The following is a 23389-nucleotide window of genomic DNA, read 5'->3' as shown; positions in this document are numbered from 1 at the left end:
TAGAGTTCGACTAATACTTACTGAGTTCGTTTGACAAAATGAGTCTACTATTTGTCTTTTTTCAGCTATGTCCAGCGTTCGTCAACTTACTGAATCCTTTTAACAAAGTCGCTCTACTATTCGTCTTTCTTCACTTGTTCCCAGACTTCGACAACTTATTGAGGCGTTTTCTTGAAGTTACTTCAAAAGTACCGCAACTTTTTCTACTACTTGCGTCATATTTTTTTCACTGTTTTCATTTTCTATTTCCTCCTCTTTTTTCATTTTCTTCCATTTTCTCTTTAATATATATCGACCCCTTTACTCAGATCACACTTTTCGTCTTCATTTTTCCTCCATTTCCACTCCTTGAGTAAATTTTCTTCTCGCCAATACCACTTCCAGTCCAATTTTAAACATGCAAGGTAGTTTAATCTGCAACAAAAAGAAATTGATTTACAAACATGACTCTTAGATCAGAATCAACAAGATTACATCTAATTTCTAGGAATTTATATCTAAAATCCCCCACCCAAAAAAAAGAAGATATCAACAACTCTTCAGTAGTGATAGAGAATATTTATAATAATCTCGATATTCAGGAATTAGTGCCTACGGCTAATATTTGACGCCCTCTTTTTTCCCCTGAACGAGATGAAACATTTACAAAAAAATTTGCCATCAGCGGCGAGAAACCGCTAAAGTTCAGACGCTTTTGCAGTCTCGGATCTTTTGATCGTGGGAATTTCAAACAGTATTCGAACTTGCGAATAAATATATATATATAGATTCGAAGTTTCGTGGTGAACCATTCGATAATGGGGGCCCACTGCGAGAAGATGGTTGCGCTCTCCAGCGCGGAGGGTGGAAACATAGTGGACCAAGATCGCCTTGTACCTATACGTGGCGGGTTATATAAATTATACATGTAAATATACGAGCGGCCAGGGCACAAGAGATCGAACTTCGAGATATCAAGATATGTGTTGGCGACCCACCCCTCCGCGCGCGTCTTTGCAATCTCATCTCACCAAGATTCCCTTTTGCTGTATATACATATATATAGCATAAACTTTCTATATTTACAGGCATTTATTTATTTGTATATCTATGTACAGTACTATATTATAGTTGAAGTAGTATACTATTTTAAAGTATTATTAAAAATACATAACGTATTTTTGAGACGCTTGACGATTCCCGACAAAAATCCTGTATAATATTCGATAGACCTTATTTCATTTGTCAAAATTTCTTTTTCATGTAATTTTCTTTTATAAGAATAAGAATGTGTTCAAAATTGTTTATAAACACAATGTTTTTTTAATTAATGCTAATGAATGAAAATAATAATTAATATGAAGATGGAAATAAGAGAATGTTTAAAAACTTGATTTCATAATATATAAATTTTTATTGAACCGAAATAATTTTGAAAAGAAACTTTTGTTTTGATAAATTTTTGTTAAATAGAATTATAGTTTAGCAAATATTTTAGGTAATAAATAGTTTATAATGGAAAGTTTACATTTATTAAAACTTGCATATTTCAAAACTTAAATTGCAACAAAATGTCATTTTTCAGAATTTATGTTTAAGCAGCTTTCATTGAATGCAAATTATTAAACAGAAAAATTTATAATTGACTAAATGTTTAGTAAAATGAATTATTAAATGTTAATATTTTATTACAACAAAATTTTCTTTCATGATGTTATAGTTATTAAATAGATATTAAATTCAGTTGATTGTTTATTTAGACAAATTCTATAATTTTTCAATTAATATATGTATAAACGAATCTTCATATTACAAATTTTTTAAATAATTTAAATGTTATGTGACGGAGTTTACATTAGATCGAATTTTAATAATTTATCGACATTTTTATTTGCTGGAATATCTATTAAACGAAATGTTCATTTCAACGAATTTTCAATAAACAAAAAATTCTATAATGAATTCCTTCTTAACGTACTTATTATTTCATTCAAATATTATTTCACGGAAAGTTAATTTAATCGATTTTTTATGTTTCAGATTCGTTGTCTAATAGAAATTCAATGAACGGAATCTTTGTTTAGTGGAATTTTCATTTTTCTGAATGCTCAAATGCTATATGAATTTCATTTGTAGAATTTTATGTGACCGAATTGTCATAAATATTAATTTCTACATTACCGACATTTAAACACACGAAACTTAATATCGCCGAAACTCAATTTGTCCTACCTTTTTCTATTGTTGTCCTTGTCTTGTCCATTAGTAAGACAAGGACAACAATAGAAAAAGGTAGGACAAATTGAGTTTCGGCGATATTAAGTTTCGTGTGTTTAAATGTCGGTAATGTAGAAATTAATATTTATGACAATTCGGTCACATAAAATTCTACAAATGAAATTCATAGCATTTGAACATTCAGAAAAATGAAAATTCCACTAAACAAAGATTCCGTTCATTGAATTTCTATTAGACAACGAATCTGAAACATAAAAAATCGATTAAATTAACTTTCCGTGAAATAATATTTGAATGAAATAATAAGTACGTTAAGAAGGAATTCATTATAGAATTTTTTGTTTATTGAAAATTCGTTGAAATGAACATTTCGTTTAATAGATATTCCAGCAAATAAAAATGTCGATAAATTATTAAAATTCGATCTAATGTAAACTCCGTCACATAACATTTAAATTATTTAAAAAATTTGTAATATGAAGATTCGTTTATACATATGGGTGATTCTACAAAAGAGGGAATTTTGATGTTTGAAGCATGTTTTGTATATTAATTTTGGAAAGAATAATTTTACTTTTAATGGAAATTGTAAATCTTAATGGTTTCTATTATGGCACAGAAAAAAAACCGATGAAAAAAAATATGATTTTGCAAAAAATACACATTATAGTGCTAAATTCTCATTCGTCTGGCATGTCCCTTTGGGAGAATGACAGTTCATATTGAGAATAAATATCACTTTTCAAATGTTTTGCGGAAAATTCATACTGAATTAGTAATTTTTAATAGTTGTAGATTACTAATATGGAATTAATTATGATGTTTCTCTATATCTTATTTATAAAATATCTTCGCGAAGTTTGTCCCCTGAATTTGTTATCATTCGTCTGGCAGTGCAAAAAATGTAAAAATTATTAAAAATCAACATTCTGATGAAGTGACTGTTCGTTGTAGTTGTTAATCAAACTACACTAAATGTGATACCAATCGGGTTTTATTGAATCTTCTAATCTATTAATCAAGATTTCTCAATTTGTAACGGAGATTGTGTTGTGACCAGACAAATTCTCATTCGTCTGGCATACATTTTTTAAAAAAATATTTTATTTTTCGGTTATTCTATAGACTTATGTTTTGTAGATTATTATTCTCTATAAGATAGTACTGAAGGATTTTTTCATTTAATGTTATTTTTCTATTTTTTAAACAAAAAATGCCAAATTCTCATTCGTATGGTTCTCATTCGTCTGGCACTTTTGAGATAGGATGTATACTATATCACTAAAAATAGCGTAAAACTAACAATTTTCAACTATTGTTCGATTTTCTGGTCTTAAAATAATACTAATTAAATTTACAAGAAATTGCTATAACTGAATTTTCAATTTTCATTTCGCATAATTATATTGACATAAACAAACAAATGGAATAAGTATTTTTTTATATGAATAAAGTTTAGCCCACAAAAATCAAAGTAGTTCTTTATTATTAGACACTTGAACTTACTTTTACAATTCTATGATTTGTGAAATTGTGCTTATAGAAACAAATACACCATCCGTAATTTGTTAAAAACAATTATTAATTAAATTACAACAAAAATTAATTAAACCGATGACTTTTATTGATCCTCGTAAAAATCGTTACTTGGGGGTTTTCGGGGTGGCTGATTAAGAACCTAATGTCAGTTTTTTAAATTTTTCAAATTCAAAATGGCGGATCCAATATGGCCGACGATTTTGGAGAAACTTAACATATTCGTCTGAAAATCGTTACTCGGTGATTTTCTGTTTCGCTTATTACCAATCCGAGGTCAACTTTTTTCAAATTAACCATTGCTTTTACAATTTGTTTAAACAATTTAATTATGTTTTTTAGTTCTACTACTATATTTATAGTTCATAGATGTATAACAATTAATAAATAAATTTTAAATAGTTTTTAATAATCATAATTAATTAATTAATTAATTAATTACAATTTATTATTATTATTATTAATTATTAATTAGTTAAATAAATTAAATAAAAATAAATTAATAAATTATTAAAAAGTAAATTCAAAATTAAACTCAACGTTAAAAACTAGAGGTGTATTCAAAGTATTTAGTATTCGATTTTTTCGGGTACTCGATTTCTTTTCAGTCCTCGGAAATTTCCGTATGCATCAAGTATTCCGTATTTTAAATAATCTTGAACTATCTGATTCAAAAGTTGCGAAAATGGTGGTAAATTGTAAATTGTTAGTTCTAACTTTTTCTCTAGATTAATAACTTATTTAACGTTTAAACATATTTTACAAAATCAAATTTAATAAAAATCGAACAATTTTTTTAAAATTCATTTAATTAGATTTTTAATCAGCGACTTCAAAAACCCCCGGGTAACGATTTTTAGACGAATACGATAAGTTTTTTCAAAAGTCGTGCGCCATATTGTATCCGCCATTTTGAATTTTGAAAAACTGACATTGGATTCTTAATCAGCAACCCCGTAAACCCCCGAGTAACCAATTTTATAAAAATCCATTCATTAATTTTTATGTTAATGTGAATTTTCTTGACACGATTTTAATTCTCTGGATAAATTGTTTATAAATAACCATAACTTTTGTAATTTTTAATATTTTGTCTGGCCACTTATGGAAGTCTTTATTAGTACCATTAACTTGAAGTTAAAATACTTTTCAGAACTTAAATGAGAAAAAAATGTTGTGTCCAAATTTTCTTGATTTTCGTCCTTCGTTTGTAGAATCACCCATATATTAATTGAAAAATTATAGAATTTGTCTAAATAAACAATCAACTGAATTTAATATCTGTTTAATAACTATAACATGAAAGAAAATTTTGTTGTAATAAAATATTAACATTTAATAATTCATTTTACTAAACATTTAGTCAATTATAAATTTTTCTGTTTAATAATTTGCATTCAATGAAAGCTGCTTAAACATAAATTCTGAAAAATGACATTTTGTTGCAATTTAAGTTTTGAAATATGCAAGTTTTAATAAATGTAAACTTTCCATTATAAACTATTTATTACCTAAAATATTTGCTAAACTATAATTCTATTTAACAAAAATTTATCAAAACAAAAGTTTCTTTTCAAAATTATTTCGGTTCAATAAAAATTTATATATTATGAAATCAAGTTTTTAAACATTCTCTTATTTCCATCTTCATATTAATTATTATTTTCATTCATTAGCATTAATTAAAAAAACATTGTGTTTATAAACAATTTTGAACACATTCTTATTCTTATAAAAGAAAATTACATGAAAAAGAAATTTTGACAAATGAAATAAGGTCTATCGAATATTATACAGGATTTTTGTCGGGAATCGTCATGCGTCCCCTATTTTTCCTTCTCAGTTTCGCCTCTCCTTGCCGTATCATTCGTTGCATTCACTCAACTCCCTTTATACAACTACTTTCGCATAGTTTTCGAATTCCCTTGAAATTTAAAGGTGAAATTCAGCGCCTTTTTTCCAAATACGAAAGATTCGTTGAGAGAGGGACACGAGAAAAAAGACAAAGACCTTCTGTATGAGAATATTTCGGGGAAAGAAAAAGTAGCGCCTCCAAATATTTGGACACCTCGAAAACATGCTTGACATTTTCAAGAGTCTTTAAAAATCCGCCAAGAAATTTTTAAAGCGGTTTTAAATACCTTTTCGCGAGTGCATCACGTCTTTTAGGTTGGCTGCACAATAAAGATTTTTAGGTTAAATCGACGCTTCAATAGATTATTGACATTAGTAACGCGTCGTCTTAACTTAAAAATCTTTATTGTGAACCCAACCTTAGTCCTGGTGGCAAATGGACAAACTAGAAAACTTCGTTAGTAAGACAAGGAAAGAGATATGTCCATCTTTTTCTCACCAATAGAATTTTTTACTTAGTTTACTTGCCACCAGGACAACAAACATATAATTAAACGAAATAAATTTGAAAAATTGCCTTAATACGAATTTGTGTGATATATTGAGTCCAGTTCTCCTCTTGTGTAATAATAAATTAAAAAAGCGCGCAGATGTTCAAGAAAGAATACACTAGTTTCTGACTAATTTATAACAGTGCAATCTGATCTTATAAATCTTGGAATAAGACGCGAAAAATGTTCTCGGCTGCGCCACTTTTATACATATACATATACGAGAAGGCACAAAAGTACCTGTAACTCATGAGGGATTGAAACTAACGTATAAGTCTTTTTTCCACTCTTTTTCCATGCCTTGGGTGAAATCGCCACCTGGCTCTTGGCACAAATTATCTTAACTCGTCCTTAAGTATATCTTATTCATTTGTTCTTACAAGACTCTGTACAGACGCAAATTTTTTTTTGAATATGTAATAAAAAGAAAATTCGAATATTTTTTTATTAGCACAGATTTTTATATGTGCCGTAGGCAACTAGAAGAATCCGGCATTAAGCTTAATTCCTAGGCAATAAGCCTACTGCCGGCAATTAGACGAATACACGTCGAAATCGTTCAGATTTGTCTATTTGCCTATAGGCTGTAAGCTTATTGCCCAATGAAGATTCGGCAATTAGACGAACCACATTAGAATCCATTTGCAGTGCACAAACGTCCTATAAAAAATTAATTAAAAACAATAATAATGATAATAATATTTCTTGTCTCATATAAATAATTTTCGACTCTAAAATAAATATTGCTTGAGTCAAATAAACATTTCTTAACTGAAATAAATAATTCTGGACAGAATTAAATATTTCTTGGGTAAAATAGTATATTAAGCAACAAGGGCATAAAGGCAGCCATTTGTTTACGGTGATTTTTGTGACACGAGTGGAGGTCGAGGGCGCCCTCGACCTCCACTCGTGTCACAAAAATCATCGTAAACAAATTGGCTGCCTTTATTCCCATGTTACTTACGATATTTTTTATTCCTAATGCACAAAAGTGGCGATTTCAGATAGCAGACGACAGGGAATAAAAGTCACTCACTTGTTCGACTTATATGAAAATGGCGGCCGTTTTCTCCCTTGGGCAAAAATAACGCATGGGATCAGCGGTTATGTTTGCACATGGGAGAAAATGGACGCCATTTTCATATGGTCGAACTTGGTTCAAAGCAAGCAAAAACTAAAACATTCAGGTCTGTGTCAAGAAAATTAAGGGTCCCCCACTACTAAATACCGGGCACCACTAAATGATACTAAGTAATCAAATGAGCGACGGCACTGTATTTGACGTCACAGATTCCCTTTCTCTTTGCCCCCGAAACCCCTTGTCTACTCAACTCACTAATGACTGCACTGTTCAGAACTGCACTATTCAAAGATCCTACTGTATAGCTGAAACAGCAATACTGTATTGCTGTTCTTAAAATACAGTATTGGTGTTCTCCACACCCTAAAAAAAGTAATCTCATAGTTAGAGGAAAAATCCTCTTCTAATATCCTCTCAAGTTTTCCTCTCAAAACAAAAGTATTCAACTTGAATGTATATTATTTTTATTCTTTGGTGGTTAATAATAAAACAAAATAATTTTTTGAGGTTTAAATGTCAAATACATTGAATTCAAATGAAGTAAATAAACAAATAAATATATTAATTAATGTAAGTAATTAACTATTAATAATTAAATATATTTATTTAATTAAAAACGCTTAATTCAGTGCATCAAAAAAGCTTTTATTTATTATCTCATAACCATAATAAGCAAATAATATTAAAGAGGAAAATCCTCTAAAGTGAAGTATATTACTTTTGATACCATATATAAGAGGAAAATATGCATTCAGTTTAGAGGAATCCGCATCAAATCAAGATTCCTTTTTTTAGGGTGCACATACATATGGCTGTTCTACACTCCGTATGGCTGAAACAGCAATACTGTATGTCAGTTCCATATCCACCAATATAATATGTGAGAATTGGCTATATTTATGTCAGTACCATAAATATATTTTTTTTCAGTGTGCAACAGATATCTTGGCTGAAATGCCGCAGGAACTAAAACAGTTACCCTATCAATATTGAATAGTCTAAATCCAATCAAATAAAGAAAACGAAAATTTACTGATTTTCTATAACATTTTTAGCATTCGGATTCTTTTAACTATCCTTGCCCCGGTGCTGGGACAAGGATTAGTTAAAATTTTTTTTTTACTTTTTCATTCGTATCTCGTAGAGATTTGAGTTTACAGTAAAATAATATATAGCAAAATTATAGCCAAATAACCAGGCTTTCCCAAAATACTTTTCGTTTGCAAATACATATTCAAGTTTGGCTGCAAGATCCGAAAAGGTCTTACCTACACGGAAAGAAAAGGTCTGGAAGAGATATCCATAAAAATATTGTTGAGCAGAATATTGTTGTGTCATCCAATTCAATGGAAGAGACAACTTTCAGAATGGAAGCACATTCCATATTCAATGGATGAGGGAGCCATATTATATTGTTGAATCAAATATGGATGTGACATCCATAGGCATGGTTGGGCTTACAATTCATGCTATGGATTTTCACATATGGCTGCCTCATCCATATAAACTTTAGTTGGGAGATCCATATAGTTAGTTCAAAATTTCGATACATGTTGCGCGCAATTCATTATCATGGCATCCATTTAAAAATGGTCGTCTCAATTTGTCCGTCGCGTCGGTTTCCTGTCACGTCTATATAATCGCGTTGTGAGTTTATTGTGTATAAATAGTGTTACAATTGTTTATTATTTATTATCGTTATTGTCTATTTGTGTTTATGTAAATTCATTTTCATGAAATATGTGTAGAGTATATAAGGAATATTATATGCTCAGATATTGTAGTTGTGTGTATAGTGTAGTGGATAGCGTTAGTGTTTAGTATGCGTTAGGTCTAGGGTTCGTGTCTCCCCCATCGGTTAATAATTTATTTCGTAAATATGCTGTTATTCAATAAGTAGTGTGTATTAATTAACAAAAATGTGTATAAAATATCTCAAGTGACATAGAATTTAATTAATTAAGTGATTCAAATTTTTTTGTTTCCCATTTCCATTACAATGGATCACCCAACCATAGATCTTTTGTTGCTCCAACAATATGGTTGTGATATCCATGTATCTGGATGTGTCAACTATTCCTTTTTCTCCGTGTAACTATCCTTGCCCCATCCTCCCCTACAATAGAAAACTGGTTTTCTCATAATTTTCAGCAGAAATTTAAAGAAAGTGTCAAAAAAATGATTTAAAACGATTCTTATATTTATGATTAGGTACCAATAGGTACTAAAAATTTAATTTCATAAGACAATAAAATAACATTTTAAAAAATTTATTCTTTTGTATCACTAGACTTTTGAAGGAATTGTATTTCAATTGATATTAGGCAAAACTGAATCCTGTAAAATCAGTTTGTTGCACAATGCATGCAACGGCTGAATGAGTAAATACTGCACGGAAAAAAAAAGTTCCCAGATGTTTCAGGAATTATTTCCTAACTCTTGGATACGTGGTAACAGCTCTGAACTAACGACGAACATTCAATGGTAATCAATGAATGTTTGAAAGAAATTCGGGAACTGTATTAGAAAAAGCTATAAATAGTCCATTAGTCTCTTTTTCATTACTTTCTCATGTAAAGTTCATGGCACTGGCCGCAACTGTTTCTGAAATTTTCGGGAACTCGTCAAGGAATCTTGGTGCGCAGAAACTGTGCGCACCAGTCTCAACAAGTCTCACCGTCAGTAAGACTTGCGTGCCTTATATATTTATTTTATGCTGAGGTATTTAACTCGCCTGTTTAGCTTAGCTGGATAAGACGCCGGACTTCTATTCTCGGGTACGCGAGTTCTGTTCCAGCCGCCGTCGATTTTTCTCTAATATGGTTTTTTCTATTTCAGAAACTTAATAAAAAATAAAAATTGTATGTGACCTTCAAGGATGTGTGCGGACGTGTCAAGGAGGGGAAGTGGGAGGGGGGAAGCAGAATCCATTTTTTCTTGCATTCGCCTAACTTTTCGATTTTCTTGAACAGTTCCCGACTTTTTCAAGAACAGTTTGCCGAGAAGTGGTGAAATAGTTATAATTTGTAGAGAAATAGTAAATTACATATTTAAACGAGGCAACCTTTAGTTATCTGTGTACTACCCGCCGTATCCAAGAGTTAAGAACGAAGTTCCCGAATAATCCTCGAACTTTTTTTTTCCGTGTGAATTTCAATAATTTAGAAAAATTCTGAAAAAATAGTAAAAATTATTTACTCACGACGGGACAAGGCTTAAAATTTGCGTAAAGGGAAGTAGTTGTTTTGGAATTTAAAAAAAATCGAAGGATACAAACAGTTTTAAAAATTAAATTTTAATCTTAAAATTTTTAAAAATGCAGTAAAAAATTTTTGAAAATTTTTTTTCATAAAATTTTTGAAAAGTTTATGAAAAAACAAACAATTTTTATATAAGAAAGTTTAAAATTGATCCAAATTTGTAGAAGTTATAAGCATTCAAAAAAAAATTTCTTTAAAACGTACAATTTTTAAAAATTCGTATCTTGTAAACGGCTGGGTAAAAAAATTTGAAAAAAATCATGAAGCTTTTTTTCAACTATGTAGTACTAAAAGATAAAAAATGTTTGATACAAATAAAAAATGTGAATTTTTACGAGATGTTGATTTGGCGTGGAATGTCTCAAATATATTTGATAAAATAAAAGAAAAATCAATAATTATGTTGATAATATCTATTTCTTCTGTCCATATTTTTGCTAATATAATAAACTACCTAGAACGAAATAATTACTTAAAAGAAATTTCAATCTAACTTATGTTCCTAAAGTCTCAAATGTTCAAATGAACAAATTTTTTTTTAAATTTCGTTAAAATTTGAAACTTATTGCAAAATATAGGGTATAAGTGTGGGTATAGTCGGACAGTACTAGTAGTCGGACACTTTCGTGTTTTTTGTCAAATAAATATAATAATGCATTGTGATAATTACTTAAAGAAATATACTGGACGAATGTGTAAAGTTTATATTTTATGAAATAAGTGTTATTTTACAAAATAATTAAACAAGAAATATTTTATTTAATATTTTAAAAATCATGGTGTCTGACTATAGATACAACCATTTTCGAGTAGCGCAATGAGTAGCACAAAGTTTTGTTGATAATTATATAATCATAAATATTAAAACTTATAGGATTTAAATATTATATTAATAACTTATATGATTTTTAATCCTGAAGAACTCCTTTAATTGATAATGTGCTTATAAACACAGTAGATATTTGTTATTTCAAGAAAGAAGCATAATATAAGATCGTATCCTTAAGTATCCGACTACTAGTGCATTTACCCTATATTTTTTTGCTATTCTAGAAATTTAATTCTTTTCTATGATTGTTGAATTAATTTTATTTTCAATTTAATTCTGATAATTCTTGAAAACATTTAAATAGAACATTTTTTTCGTTCATTTGAACGTTCAAATCTTTAGGGGCGTTTTAACTTAGGACAATAATCATGTAAAAAAAGGGCAAATTAAACATTACCGGAAAAATAATTAAAAGGAAGGTGGAAAATAAAAAATATAATTGGAATAAAATAATTATAAAAGACGTATGAAAAAATGAAAATAAAATACATAATAACTTTGGAGTATCCATAGAAGATGTTACGCAGGGGCTGTTCACGCGCCCCTACAAAATACCTTACAGTCTAACACCCGAGAATTTACATTCGTGTAGATTTATTTAATTTATATTCGTGGATATAAACAAATGCAAATTTTGAAAATAGTAAAAAAGAAGTCAAATAAAGTAATCTTTTGTATTCTTAAATATTTTTTTGAATTCTTCTCATTAAACAAAGGGAACGAACTTTTGATAGTTTTCAAATTTTTATTACAAATTTTAAGGAATTTTCTTCTTCACCATTTATCGGTCGATACAGTTTTACCTACCAAGCACATTGCAAAAAACAAACACGTGGAAAGTTAAAAATGATAAATAAAAACAATCAATTTACTTGTGGAATATTAAGTTAAAGTTGACAATATCTTAAGTTGTTTGTGTTTTTCTTTTCCAAGTAAACCCTTCGAATCTAGATAAACACCGATTTTATCTTAATTCAAAATTGAAAAACTGAAAAATAATCATAACTACATTCTAACCTAAAAAATTTTCAAATTTATATATAAATTGCATAAATTGAATGAATTAACCAAATAAACTAAAAACTGTACTAAAAAAATTCTAGGAGAGTAAATAATAAACTCAAAAATAGTGGTTTAAGTGCAAATTTTTTTTTACAATCTATTTTAAGTATAAATTTGCAATACAACCTCAAAAATTAAAAATTTTTAAAAACACAATAACGACAATAACGACTCTCATTCTAAAGAAATAATTATGAATTTTACAACCGATTGCATTGAACAATGTTCTCCACGAATTGGAACACTGTCTGGATTCAAAAGATTCCCAGGAATGAAATTTGCAACCCCCCTTTTACTAATGTACACAAAGGTAAAAAGAAAAAAAATTTACTTCTAAATACACTGTTTATAAAACAAAAAATTCTTTCTCAATTTTTCCATTCTTTTAGAAAGGCAGTATACCACATTTAACTAAAGAAGTTCAACGAATGACAGGGGTAAACATTAAGCAACAAATTCTATCAATTTCATTGCCGACAATTATATCCATGAAGGAGATTCTAAAACAATACAATTCCTTCCTAGAATTTGTAAATATGCAGGTTTGTAACTTTTGTAAATTTGTAAATATTTGCAGAATATAAAATCTTGAATTTTTTCTTTTTGGAAAAGTTAATTTCATATTATTTAAATAAAAGCTAATTTTATATTTTTTCAATATTCGAAAAAGCTACTTTAATATTTTTTAAACCTTACTATTTTTTAATTATTAAATATTTTTTAAAAAATATTTCTTGAAATAAAGTCGAAATTTACAGGAACATTTGACATTTCTATCAATTCAAGATCCGAGCGAATTAACAAACAAGGGTTTTCAACAAACAGAATCAATTGCAGTTTGGTCGCGACACGGAAGACATTCTCTAACTGCTGAGGAATATATGGAAATTGTTGATATAATAAAACCAGATATCTACCTTGCATTATGTGATGGAGACACGGATCGCGATAGCACTGGAAAACGTGCACAAAAATCAGTGAGGCGTAGTCAATATTTATTAGAAAAATGCTTAGAAAAACACAATAATTCGGAAACATTAAAATTTAGCGGAATTCTAGGAGCAGTGGAAGGTGGCTATGAAATCATTGAGAGGGAAAAATGTATAAAGTATTTAAAAAATAAAGATTTACTCGGTTACGTTATAGACGGACTACATCGAAATGGACCCGAGACTGCCGCAATAAAATACGAAGAAATAAACAAAATAATGCAACACACTATAGTAAGAATATTTTTCCTAGTGCAAACGAAAATTTCCAAACTGCAAATAAATCATTTATTTACCATTTTATTAGAATGCTCAATTTTCTAATTTTCAAAGAAATTCCAAAAATAAAAAGTATAAAAAAGCGATATTACATTTCATTTTATTTTCAGAATATGCTACCAAAAGAAAAACTGCGAGTAACAATGGGATGTTGGAATCCAATTGTTGTTTTGGATTTAATAGGACTAGGAGTGGATGTATTCGATTCCTCGTACGCTTTCTTAATAACAGAACAATTAAAAGCCTTTACCTTTCAGTATGAGAGTAATAACTTACACCAAATTGATGAAACGCTACCTGAAATATCACTAAACGATAAAAGGTAAAAAGAAAGTACTAACATTTTTTTTTATTTCTAATACCAGGTATTGAGAAAATGAAACAACTTTCATATTTGCAAGCAAAAAATGATCTATTTCAATTAACTTAATTTATCCTATACAAATTATTGTTTTCAACCATAAATTTTTTTCATGTAAGGTACGCCGAGGATTTTTCACCGATTTCTCCAAATTGCATTTGTCTAACCTGCAAAAATCACACGAAAGCCTACATTCACCATTTATGCCAAGCGAAAGAATTACTCGCACAAGTACTCCTAATGATGTACGTATTCAATTTTTTTTTCATCAATAACCAATCATCTATTCAAACATCTAAAAATTTGATCATCTACCCAATCATCTATTCAAACATCTATTCACCTATCGACTAACCGAAAACTATTTTTTTTCCAGACACAACACTCATCACTACATTCAGTTTTTCGAAGCGATTCGAACCAATTTGACGAATGGAACATTCCCCGAATTTCGCAAAACTATTCAAATCCAATTTGAATCACAAATAACTTCGTGATGACATATTTTTCGTAATAAAGAGGTTTTTTAAAAATAATTTCCCTATATTTTCAATCATTACTATTAATAATTAAAATTATTATTCTCATTAAGATAGTTAAGAAAATAATAATAATAAAAATAAAAATAATAAACGATATCAGGGCTCGAACTAGGTCCGTAAATCCCGTAAAAGTCCGTTTTTTTGAAAAAAGGTCCGTAAAGTACGTAAATTATAGGTACGATATAATTTGGATAATTTTAGGGAAATTACAAATGATTGAAGGAATTCAATTATTTTCAAAAGTAATAAAATTCTTCGCAAAAATTTAATTATGTTCAAAAATTTTTAAAAATTCTCGTCAAAATTTCAATTATTTTTAGAAATAATTAAATTCTTCTCCGAAATATCAATTATTTTCAAAAATTTTAATAAAATTCTTGCAAAAATTTCAATTATTTTCAAAATTTTTCCTCAATTCAATGATTTTTAATAGGTATCTATACTATTCTAATAAAATTTTCTGAAAGAATTCAATTATTTAAAAAAAAGTCTACTAAAATTCTACACAAACCTTTAATTATTTTCAAAAAATAAAAATTATTTACAAATTTTTGTATAAATTTCTTCGCAATATTCAATTATTTTCATAAATAATAAAATTTTTACAGGTATTTAATTTTTTTGGCAAATAATAAAATTCTTATTAGGAATTCAATTATTTTGATAAATAATAAAGCTAATTGCAGAATTTCAATTATTTTTAATTCAATTTTAATCGAATTCCTCGAAAAATGTAATTATTCTTAAAAATTTTATTAAAATTTATCAAAGAAATTTAATTATTTTAATAACCTTTGCTACAATTTATTTATTAGAATTTAAATATTATTTTTAATAAATTTTTAGTTAAATTTCTTTAAAGAATAAAATTATTGCATTCAAAATTTTGAATGCAATTCTTTGCGTAAATTATCAATTATCTTTATAAATAATAAAATTTTTCTCTAAAATTGAATTATTTTCAAAAAATTTAATAAATTTCTTGGCAAAATTTCAATTATTTTCAAAAATTTTCCCTAATTTAATTATTTTTAATATCTACTATTTTAATAAAATTTTGCAAAAGAATTCAAATTATTTGAAAATTGATTGATACAATTCTTTAAAAGAATTCAATTTTAAGAAACATGTAATTATTCAATAAATTATTTATTTTTGTATTTAAATAATTAAATTCTAGTAGAATTTTCTTATAAACATTGATTTAAAAATGGATTTCAGTTAAAATTTTAGATTATAATTGAGGCCTTGGATCCAATAACTCGCCCGACGCTCGGAGACTCGCGCTAATGCCAGTCGGGTAGCAGTGAGTGGCCCAGAGGCGCTCACTGCTCACTGACTGGCAGTTGCTCGTTCCTCCGAGCGTCGGGCGAGTTATTGGATCCAAGGCCTCAATTGAATATTAAAAGCATTAGGAGTGTAAATTTTTAGAAATAATTCAATTTTGAAAAGGCTTCAGATTAAAATCTTTCAAAATTTGAATTTTTCATATTTTTAACTAACAATTCTGTGGAATAAATTTTTTTTGAGAAAGTTTAATTGAGGATGTTTTTTGTAATTATTTAAAGTTCTTATTTTCTAATATACCTATATTTAATTGAAGAATTTACAAATAATTGAAATTTCGTAAAATTGAATATTGTAAAGAAATGGATTTGAAAATTGTCAAAGAACTTTTTCGAAAATTATTAAAAAATAATCGATTTTAAGAAGAATTTTAGTTAAAAATTCTTGAAAATAATAATTGAATTGATAATGATTTTATCACTCTATCTTTAATTATTATAAAACATGAAGTAATCGATCGCTCCGAGTCGAAGACTCGGAGTTATCGATATCTTCATGTTTTTTAGTTATGAAAAAATCTAATTTATAGTTTTAAGTAAAATGTTCTCTTATATATTTTTGTCAGTAATTGGTCCGTAATTTTTCATTTTTGGTCCGTAAAGTCCGTATCTTTAAATACTCTCACTGGTTCGAGCCCTGCGATATATTCTGAATTAAAATTTTTTTAAAAATTGCTTACTTGTGTCGATCTGTAAAGAAAATCGGAGGCAAAAAAAAATCCTAAATTACTCCGGACAGAAATTTGGATCCAAATAATTGTAGGAATTGCTGTTGAAAACTTGCGGAAGATAATCAAAATCGTAGCTTCTGATATAGTTTGGTGGTCGAATTGGAGTCAATGCGTGCATTGGATCATGAACGGGATTTTCTGCTTCCAATTGAGCGACAGCGCAATCGGCGCACATGTCCACTTCATCTGGACATTTTGTACAATGCCATCGCGTTCCCTTCAAAGGTTCCTCCTCACACACAAAGCACTGCAAAATAAAATACGTTGTTTTTAAAATATTTATTTAATCACACATCAAGTGAGAAAATTAAAAGAATAGTAAACAAAACCAGAGAATTAAATTTAAATTATTCAAAACTCAAAACAAAATTTATTTAATTACGCGGAAAGAAAAAATAAATATTAAATTTTGTAAAAGTATTTTGCAATACGACAATGCAAAATTTTTATATAAAAAATACTAAATTTTAGAAGAACTTATGTGAAATTTAAAATAGTTTTATCAAATATCAAGAATATTAATTAAATTTTAATATAACTAATTATTAATAATAATAAAATAATATCTAAATTTCATATAATTCTTTTTGAAGTTTAGTCTTTTTTATATCAAAATTTCGCTGTTTCGTATTTTTTCCCCAAATTGTAAAATACTTAAAATTTAATATTTATTTTCTATCTGTGTAATGATTGAATTTTAATTCATGAATGAAAGTCGATAATATATTTGCGAAAAAAGTAAACACTAAATAATAAATAAATTAAATTAAATATTTATCAAATTAAACATTTTAATTATGTATAAATATTTATATTAATTTATAATAAATCGTAAGTTTGATTAATTTGATTGATATAAATTTAATTTATTTAATAATCATTTACCTTGTAACCAACATGCTCGAATGGGACGGAACTGACTGTCTCTTTTTCGTCTTTCACTTGCCGTAAAAGTTCTATTTGTCTTATTTCCGGATTGTCATCTTCACTTCCATTTCCTGTGCCTTCGCCCTGAAAAATAATTTTTTAATAATTCAAATTCAACAACAACAAAAATTATAAGAAAAACATGTTTACGTACAATTTCGTCGCGAACTGCCTGATCTTTCGGATCGTCAATACCACAGGAAATTTCCTGATGTGGAAAGAATGTCGACTTTTTGTAAAATTGCTGACTCTGTCTTTGATTTCGAAATGCCAAATTTCTCCTTGTGTCCAATTTTACTTTCGGCCCACGACCAGGAATCGGTAAACCAGCTCGTAAAAGTTTTATAAAATACTTTTGAACACGACTTGACACTTGCTTTGGCGTTCTATTACCTGCACAAAAGAAGAAGAAATTTAACAAATCTATTTTTTGATATTTCGTGCAAATTAAGTAAAATTTCTTTACTTATGTGTTTTATAATTTCAATCAATTTCATTAAAAGTTATGTACTTTAATTTCCTATTTATAATTCTTAAAGTACTTTCTTTTTTAAATGTTTCCAATTGATATTTTTTACCTAAAGCATTGGCAATTTTGGTCCAGCGTCGCATTTCGACTTCTTCAGGAGGATATTCTACTAAAAGTTCCTCCAATCGTTTTTGTTCCTCGAATGTCCATAGTTGATTGAAAGTCTCGGGTTTACTTTCATCAAATGCACGACCCCTGACTAATATCTGAAAATAAACATGATTCTGAACATTTTAATAAATATCTATTACCTATTGTCATATATATTATTCAAAATCTTAGTTTACAGTATAAAAAATATTATTTATCTATATAAATATATATTCATACAATATAATTATTTATTATTATTTTTATTACTTTTTAATATATAATTATTTATCTAATAAAATATTAAGTTAATTTTTATTTATAAACTACAAATATTTTAATTGTCGGGCTTTGTAATTTCAAATAAGTAGGTAAATAAATAAATTACCTTAGAGTCTTCGAATTCGACTTTAACATTAGATCTAGTAGTGATATTTCCTTGTCTCGTCTGTGGTCGTAATTTCATATCCGGTGTGGCTACATTGTACTGTGACCAATCGACAAAGGGAATTTCAGCAATTGTTTGTGGGCCCGGAAATTCATCGACATTGCCATTTTGTAATTTTGCAACAAACGAAATTGGATCTTTAATTGCCTCGGAACGACATATTGCTAATTTGTCAAGATCTTCAATCGCCTGTGATCTTTGAGCTTCAAGTATCACAATTGTTTTGAGAAAAGACGTGTAGTCCTTGTTCCCCTTCAACGCCAAATGATCGGATTCAAAGTAAAAATTAGTATCGTCCTCTTCTGGATACATTTGTCTTGTGTTATCCATAGTCACCTGGAATTTAACAACAGAGACTTAAATTTATTAATCAGAAGAAGTGAAAAAAGATCTACACTTAGATTTTTTTATCGAAACTTTTCAACGAAATTTACGATTTTATCAATTCTAGTGACGAATATTTACGCGACTTTCCGCAATTAACCTCTAATTGATTATTATTTCTTGTAGTACTTTTAACCGTTTTAACAATGCGATTACAATGAAACAATACAATAAAACTCGATAACAAAAGCAACTGACTGAAAGCTGAAATCTTTCACTGGGCGACCATCTTGTTTTCTTTCGCGCACGCGCAGAAGGATTAAACTCCTCAAATAAAACAAAATATTTACCGTAAAAATAATAAAAATACGCGTAATAATGATGTAAAACACATGATGCTTTTTTGTTTTTTGAAAACACTACAATGCGCAATATATTGACAATGCATTTTATTCACCACCAAAATATGTAAAAGTTTACCATAAAGAATTACCTTACATCCGATGATATTTTAAGTCCAGCTCATTGAAATTCACCATTAAATATGTAAAAGTAACGGAAAATTGTAAAAAAAAAACTTTATTTAAAATGTATATAAAATGTAATTAAAAGTGAAAAAACTGCGACTGCGATGTGCTTCTTGCACGCGGTGACGCCATTTTGAATACTTTTCGGAGCGTCATGTAGGGATGTTCGATTCCGATTCGATTCTCCAAAAGATCGATTCTTTTGACGTCGATTCTCGATTTTTTGAATCGATTCAGCACTGTTCGATTTTCTTGAGAATCGATTTTAGATGTAAGAATCGGTGATTCGATTCTTTGCGCCTTTTTTAAGTTTTTAAAAGTAAAAATATTACACATGAATAGACCTTGAAAACAATAATAATCGAGAAAACAACGATAATTTATGGTCTTTCCACGACCATTTACGACAAAGTAGATCCACAATTAGCCAAGACATGAATCGAGAGGAAATGGCAACCGAACTAAAACACTACCTCGACCAACCTTTATTAGAACGCGCAGCAAATCCAGTATCATTCTGGATGAAAGAATACTCATTAGTTTATCCGATTCTTAGTACAATTGCTAAAAAATATTTGGTTGTTCTTGCTACTTCGGTTCCATCTGAACGCTTATTCTCTAGGGCAGGAAATATATTGACAGATTGTAGGAGTCGATTGTCCCCAGAACATTTACAACAACTTTTATTTCTAAATTCATTATCTATCAAAGATTGGCAACTAAAATAAAAAGTTACTAAAATGTAGTCAATCTTAAATTCTTTTTTTCTTGATATACGGATTTTAATTTATAATTTAAATTTTCGAATTTAAATATGTACCTAAAAAGTAATAAATAAAAATGTAAATATATTTTTAAATAAAATAGAATGATAATGAAATAACAATGTAAATAATGATTTTCATTAATTAATTAATTTTTTTTTATTATATAAAAATTTTTACATCGATTCTTAGAAAAATCGATTCTTTGCTTTCGATTCTTTTTAAGAATCGATTCTTTTGAATCGATTCCGATTCGATTCAAAAATCGATATTCTATGAGAATCGAACATCCCTAGCGTCATGTGCTCTGCGCATGCGCGAAGCGTGCATATGTATATAGATATACATTTTACTTCTAATTTTTGCCAAAGAAAAACAAAAAAAAGAATAATTTACTTATTTTCGAATCAAAAATATTGCATATTATCCAAAAATAATATAAAACAAATAATTTTTCTTTGTTTTATATCTATAACACTATAATGCGGAGTGACAATACATTTTACTCACACCACCGAAATATGTAAAGTTTTATCAAATATTTTACCTCAGTTCCAACGATATTTCATGTCCAGATTCACTACTGAATGTGTAAAAAAAAACTATACACTGTAAAAAAAATTTTCTGTAGATTTACAGTTTTGTTTAGAATTTTATAGAAACTTGTAAAATAACTTCTTTAAAAGTAGTGAATTTAAAATCCCTTCTGTAAAATTAATACTTTTAATGTGTCAATTTTACAATTTTCTGTAAATTTACTACTCTGAATGTAGGTAATATTTTTGTCTTTTTATTACCTACATTCAGAGTAGTAAATTTACAGAAAATTGTAAAATTGACACATTAAAAGTATTAATTTTACAGAAGGGATTTTAAATTCACTACTTTTAAAGAAGTTATTTTACAAGTTTCTATAAAATTCTAAACAAAACTGTAAATCTACAGAAAATTTTTTTTACAGTGTATAGTTAAAGACTAATTTTATAGGTATGTTAAATTCGATTAAAAATGAAGAAACTCCCTGCAGGAAGAATTATGGACTGAAAAAGTACTGAAATTGTACTGACCTCCAGTACAATTTCAGTCCGTTTTTTTTTAATGTTTCGGTAGACATTTTTAAAGTCCTTTAACAATATAGTTTCAAATGTAGGTTATGCCAACAAACCATTGTTAACAGTCTTAAGTGAAAATAAAAAAAGGTTAACAAAATTTTCAACGAAATTCCCGTTAAATTTTAAACTTATATTCTGTCGAAAGGGCATGTCCCGTTATGTTATTAAATAAATAAATAAATAAATAAATTTCATTTGGCATAAATGTCATTTAATGTAATTCTCATTTGACACAAAATCCATTTGACATAAATATCATTTGACATAAATTTTATTTGTTTTAAATCCCATTTAACATAATTCTTATTTGACATAAAGTTCACTTGATATAAATTTCATTTGACGGATAAGTCATTACACATAATTCTCATTTGACATAAAATTCAGTTGTCATAGATTTCATTTTACATAAAGATCATTTGACATGAAAATATAGTCGCGAAATTCAAAATTGGCGAATCACAATGTTGTTGATAATATCTAATTGGTTACTTTTAAAATTCACGCCGATATTGTTATGTAAAATGTAATTTGTGTAAAATGATTTTTATGTCAAATGAGAATTTTGTTGAATGACTTTTATGACAAATGAGAATTATATTAAATGTCTTTTATGTCAAATGAACTTTATGTAAAATGAAATTTATGTTAAATAATGAGAATTATATTAAATGACATTTATATCAAATGAAATTTATGTCGAGTGAAATTTATGTCAAATGAAATTTATGACAAATGAATTTTAGGACAAAATAAAATTTATTAAATGTATATTATGTCAAATGACGTATATGTTAAACAAAATTTACCTCAAATTAATTTTCTGTCAAATAAAACTTATATCAATTAAAATATATGTCAAGTGATTTTTATGTGAAATAAAATTCAAGTCAATTGTATTTTTATGTTACATGGAAATTATGCTAAAAGCTAAATAATTTTTATATCAAATAAAATATATGTTGAATTAATTCTATGTCAAATGACATATATGTTAAATATAAATTTTATGTCTAATGAAATATATATATCAAAAGGATATCATATTAAATGCCATTTATGCACTGAAAAAAAAGTTCATTGAATCAAGTAAATGCATTTTCTTGACCTGATTTATTTGAAACAAACCCATATTTTCTTATTGGAAGAAATTTATTTTCTTGTGTCAAGTAATTTTGAGCATTGATCAAAGTTATTGAAATAAGAAAATATGGGTTTGACATAAGTAAGTATCTTACTGTTTCAAACGAACTGTTTTACATGCGTCAAGTCTCGAAAAAGTATTGAATCAAGAATATCATGTTCTCACGTCAAGTAATTTACCTTGAGTCATTTGGTATCTTGAGTCAAATAATTTTTTTATTTCCTTTAAAGCAACTATTTATTTCATCCAACACCCATAGTCTTGAGCCAAGAAAATGGGAAGATTAATACAAGTTAATAATTGTTTCAACTCAATTAAAAATTATTTTGTTTCAAAGAAATATTAATTAATCTAAGCATTTCTTTTACTTGAAGCATTTCTATATTCTCATGTTTCAAAATCATTAATTTCTTGCGAGAATGTTATATTTTCTGGAATGAAATATTTTATTTATTCAATTCAATTAAGTGTAAGATCTTGAATTAAATCATTCTTTTGTTTCCTTTAAAAAAGTTTTTACTTAATTCAACGCTCATATAATCCTGATTCAAGAAAATACGAAGGTTAATATAAGTAAATATTTGTTTCAAGTTGATTAAAAATTATATTCAATTAATCCCATATTTATTTGAAGAAAGAAATTCATTTTCTTGTGTCAAGTAATTATTAGCATTGAACAGAATTCTTGAATAGACAAGAAACAAAAACAAGAAAATATTTTATTCATTTAATACATTTCATACTTCGTATAAGAAGACTAACTTCTTGGTCGAATTCCATATTTTCTTGGATCAAGAATATATGTTCTTCTCCCAAATATCCTATGTCAAGAAAATCGTTTTCTTGAATCAATACTTTAATAGTCTTGGCCGTATTCAATCCC

General features: G+C 27.8%; 2 protein-coding genes across 5 annotated transcripts; one reads left to right on the top strand and one right to left on the bottom strand.

Annotated features, from left to right (window-relative positions):
• LOC122498988 (ZZ-type zinc finger-containing protein 3) lies at window positions 1-19610 on the bottom strand. 3 transcript variants are annotated; one of them, XM_043607015.1, is made up of 7 exons: window positions 19453-19610; window positions 18576-18971; window positions 18147-18303; window positions 17723-17961; window positions 17527-17652; window positions 16591-16888; window positions 1-414 (listed from the first exon to the last, which is right to left on the bottom strand). In XM_043607015.1, the coding sequence occupies exons 2-6, from the start codon at window positions 18963-18965 to the stop codon at window positions 16637-16639; spliced, it is 1164 nt and encodes a 387-aa protein (XP_043462950.1). In that variant the 5' UTR covers window positions 18966-18971; window positions 19453-19610; the 3' UTR covers window positions 1-414; window positions 16591-16636. The 3 variants fall into 3 exon arrangements, with proteins under 3 accessions (XP_043462950.1, XP_043462949.1, XP_043462951.1); XM_043607014.1 differs by lacking the exon at window positions 1-414 and adding an exon at window positions 14055-14189; XM_043607016.1 differs by lacking the exons at window positions 1-414; window positions 19453-19610 and adding exons at window positions 14055-14189; window positions 19070-19185.
• LOC122498987 (queuine tRNA-ribosyltransferase accessory subunit 2) lies at window positions 12127-14558 on the top strand. Of its 2 annotated transcripts, none has more exons than XM_043607013.1 (6): window positions 12127-12703; window positions 12787-12935; window positions 13152-13616; window positions 13772-13983; window positions 14142-14267; window positions 14399-14558. In XM_043607013.1, exons 1-6 carry the CDS (start codon window positions 12616-12618, stop codon window positions 14517-14519), a joined length of 1161 nt encoding a protein of 386 aa, XP_043462948.1. In that variant the 5' UTR covers window positions 12127-12615; the 3' UTR covers window positions 14520-14558. The 2 variants fall into 2 exon arrangements, with proteins under 2 accessions (XP_043462948.1, XP_043462947.1); XM_043607012.1 differs by having other exon boundaries at window positions 12783-12935.
• Window positions 19611-23389: the final 3779 nt, after the last annotated feature.

The sequence above is a fragment of the Leptopilina heterotoma genome, unplaced genomic scaffold (assembly GCF_015476425.1).
Source record: "Leptopilina heterotoma isolate Lh14 unplaced genomic scaffold, ASM1547642v1 Lhet_163, whole genome shotgun sequence".
NCBI classification, from domain to species: domain Eukaryota; kingdom Metazoa; phylum Arthropoda; class Insecta; order Hymenoptera; family Figitidae; genus Leptopilina; species Leptopilina heterotoma.
Note: the sequence above shows the minus strand (reverse complement) of the source record. Positions and strands in the feature narration are given on the sequence as shown.

What these genes read in the sequence shown, in the direction of transcription:
- LOC122498987 (XM_043607012.1), top strand. Translation starts at nt 12,587, where the DNA reads ATGAATTTTACAACCGATTGCATTGAACAATGTTCTCCACGAATTGGA. An exon ending in AAATAATGCAACACACTATA is followed by an intron (nt 13,617 to 13,771) that starts GTAAGAATATTT and finishes TTTTATTTTCAG; the next exon opens with AATATGCTACCAAAAGAAAA. An exon ending in GCACAAGTACTCCTAATGAT is followed by an intron (nt 14,268 to 14,398) that starts GTACGTATTCAA and finishes TTTTTTTTCCAG; the next exon opens with ACACAACACTCATCACTACA.
- LOC122498988 (XM_043607015.1), bottom strand. Translation starts at nt 18,965, where the DNA reads ATGGATAACACAAGACAAATGTATCCAGAAGAGGACGATACTAATTTT. An exon ending in CAAAATTGCCAATGCTTTAG is followed by an intron (nt 17,962 to 18,146) that starts GTAAAAAATATC and finishes TCTTTTGTGCAG; the next exon opens with GTAATAGAACGCCAAAGCAA. An exon ending in AGGCAGTTCGCGACGAAATT is followed by an intron (nt 17,653 to 17,722) that starts GTACGTAAACAT and finishes ATTATTTTTCAG; the next exon opens with GGCGAAGGCACAGGAAATGG.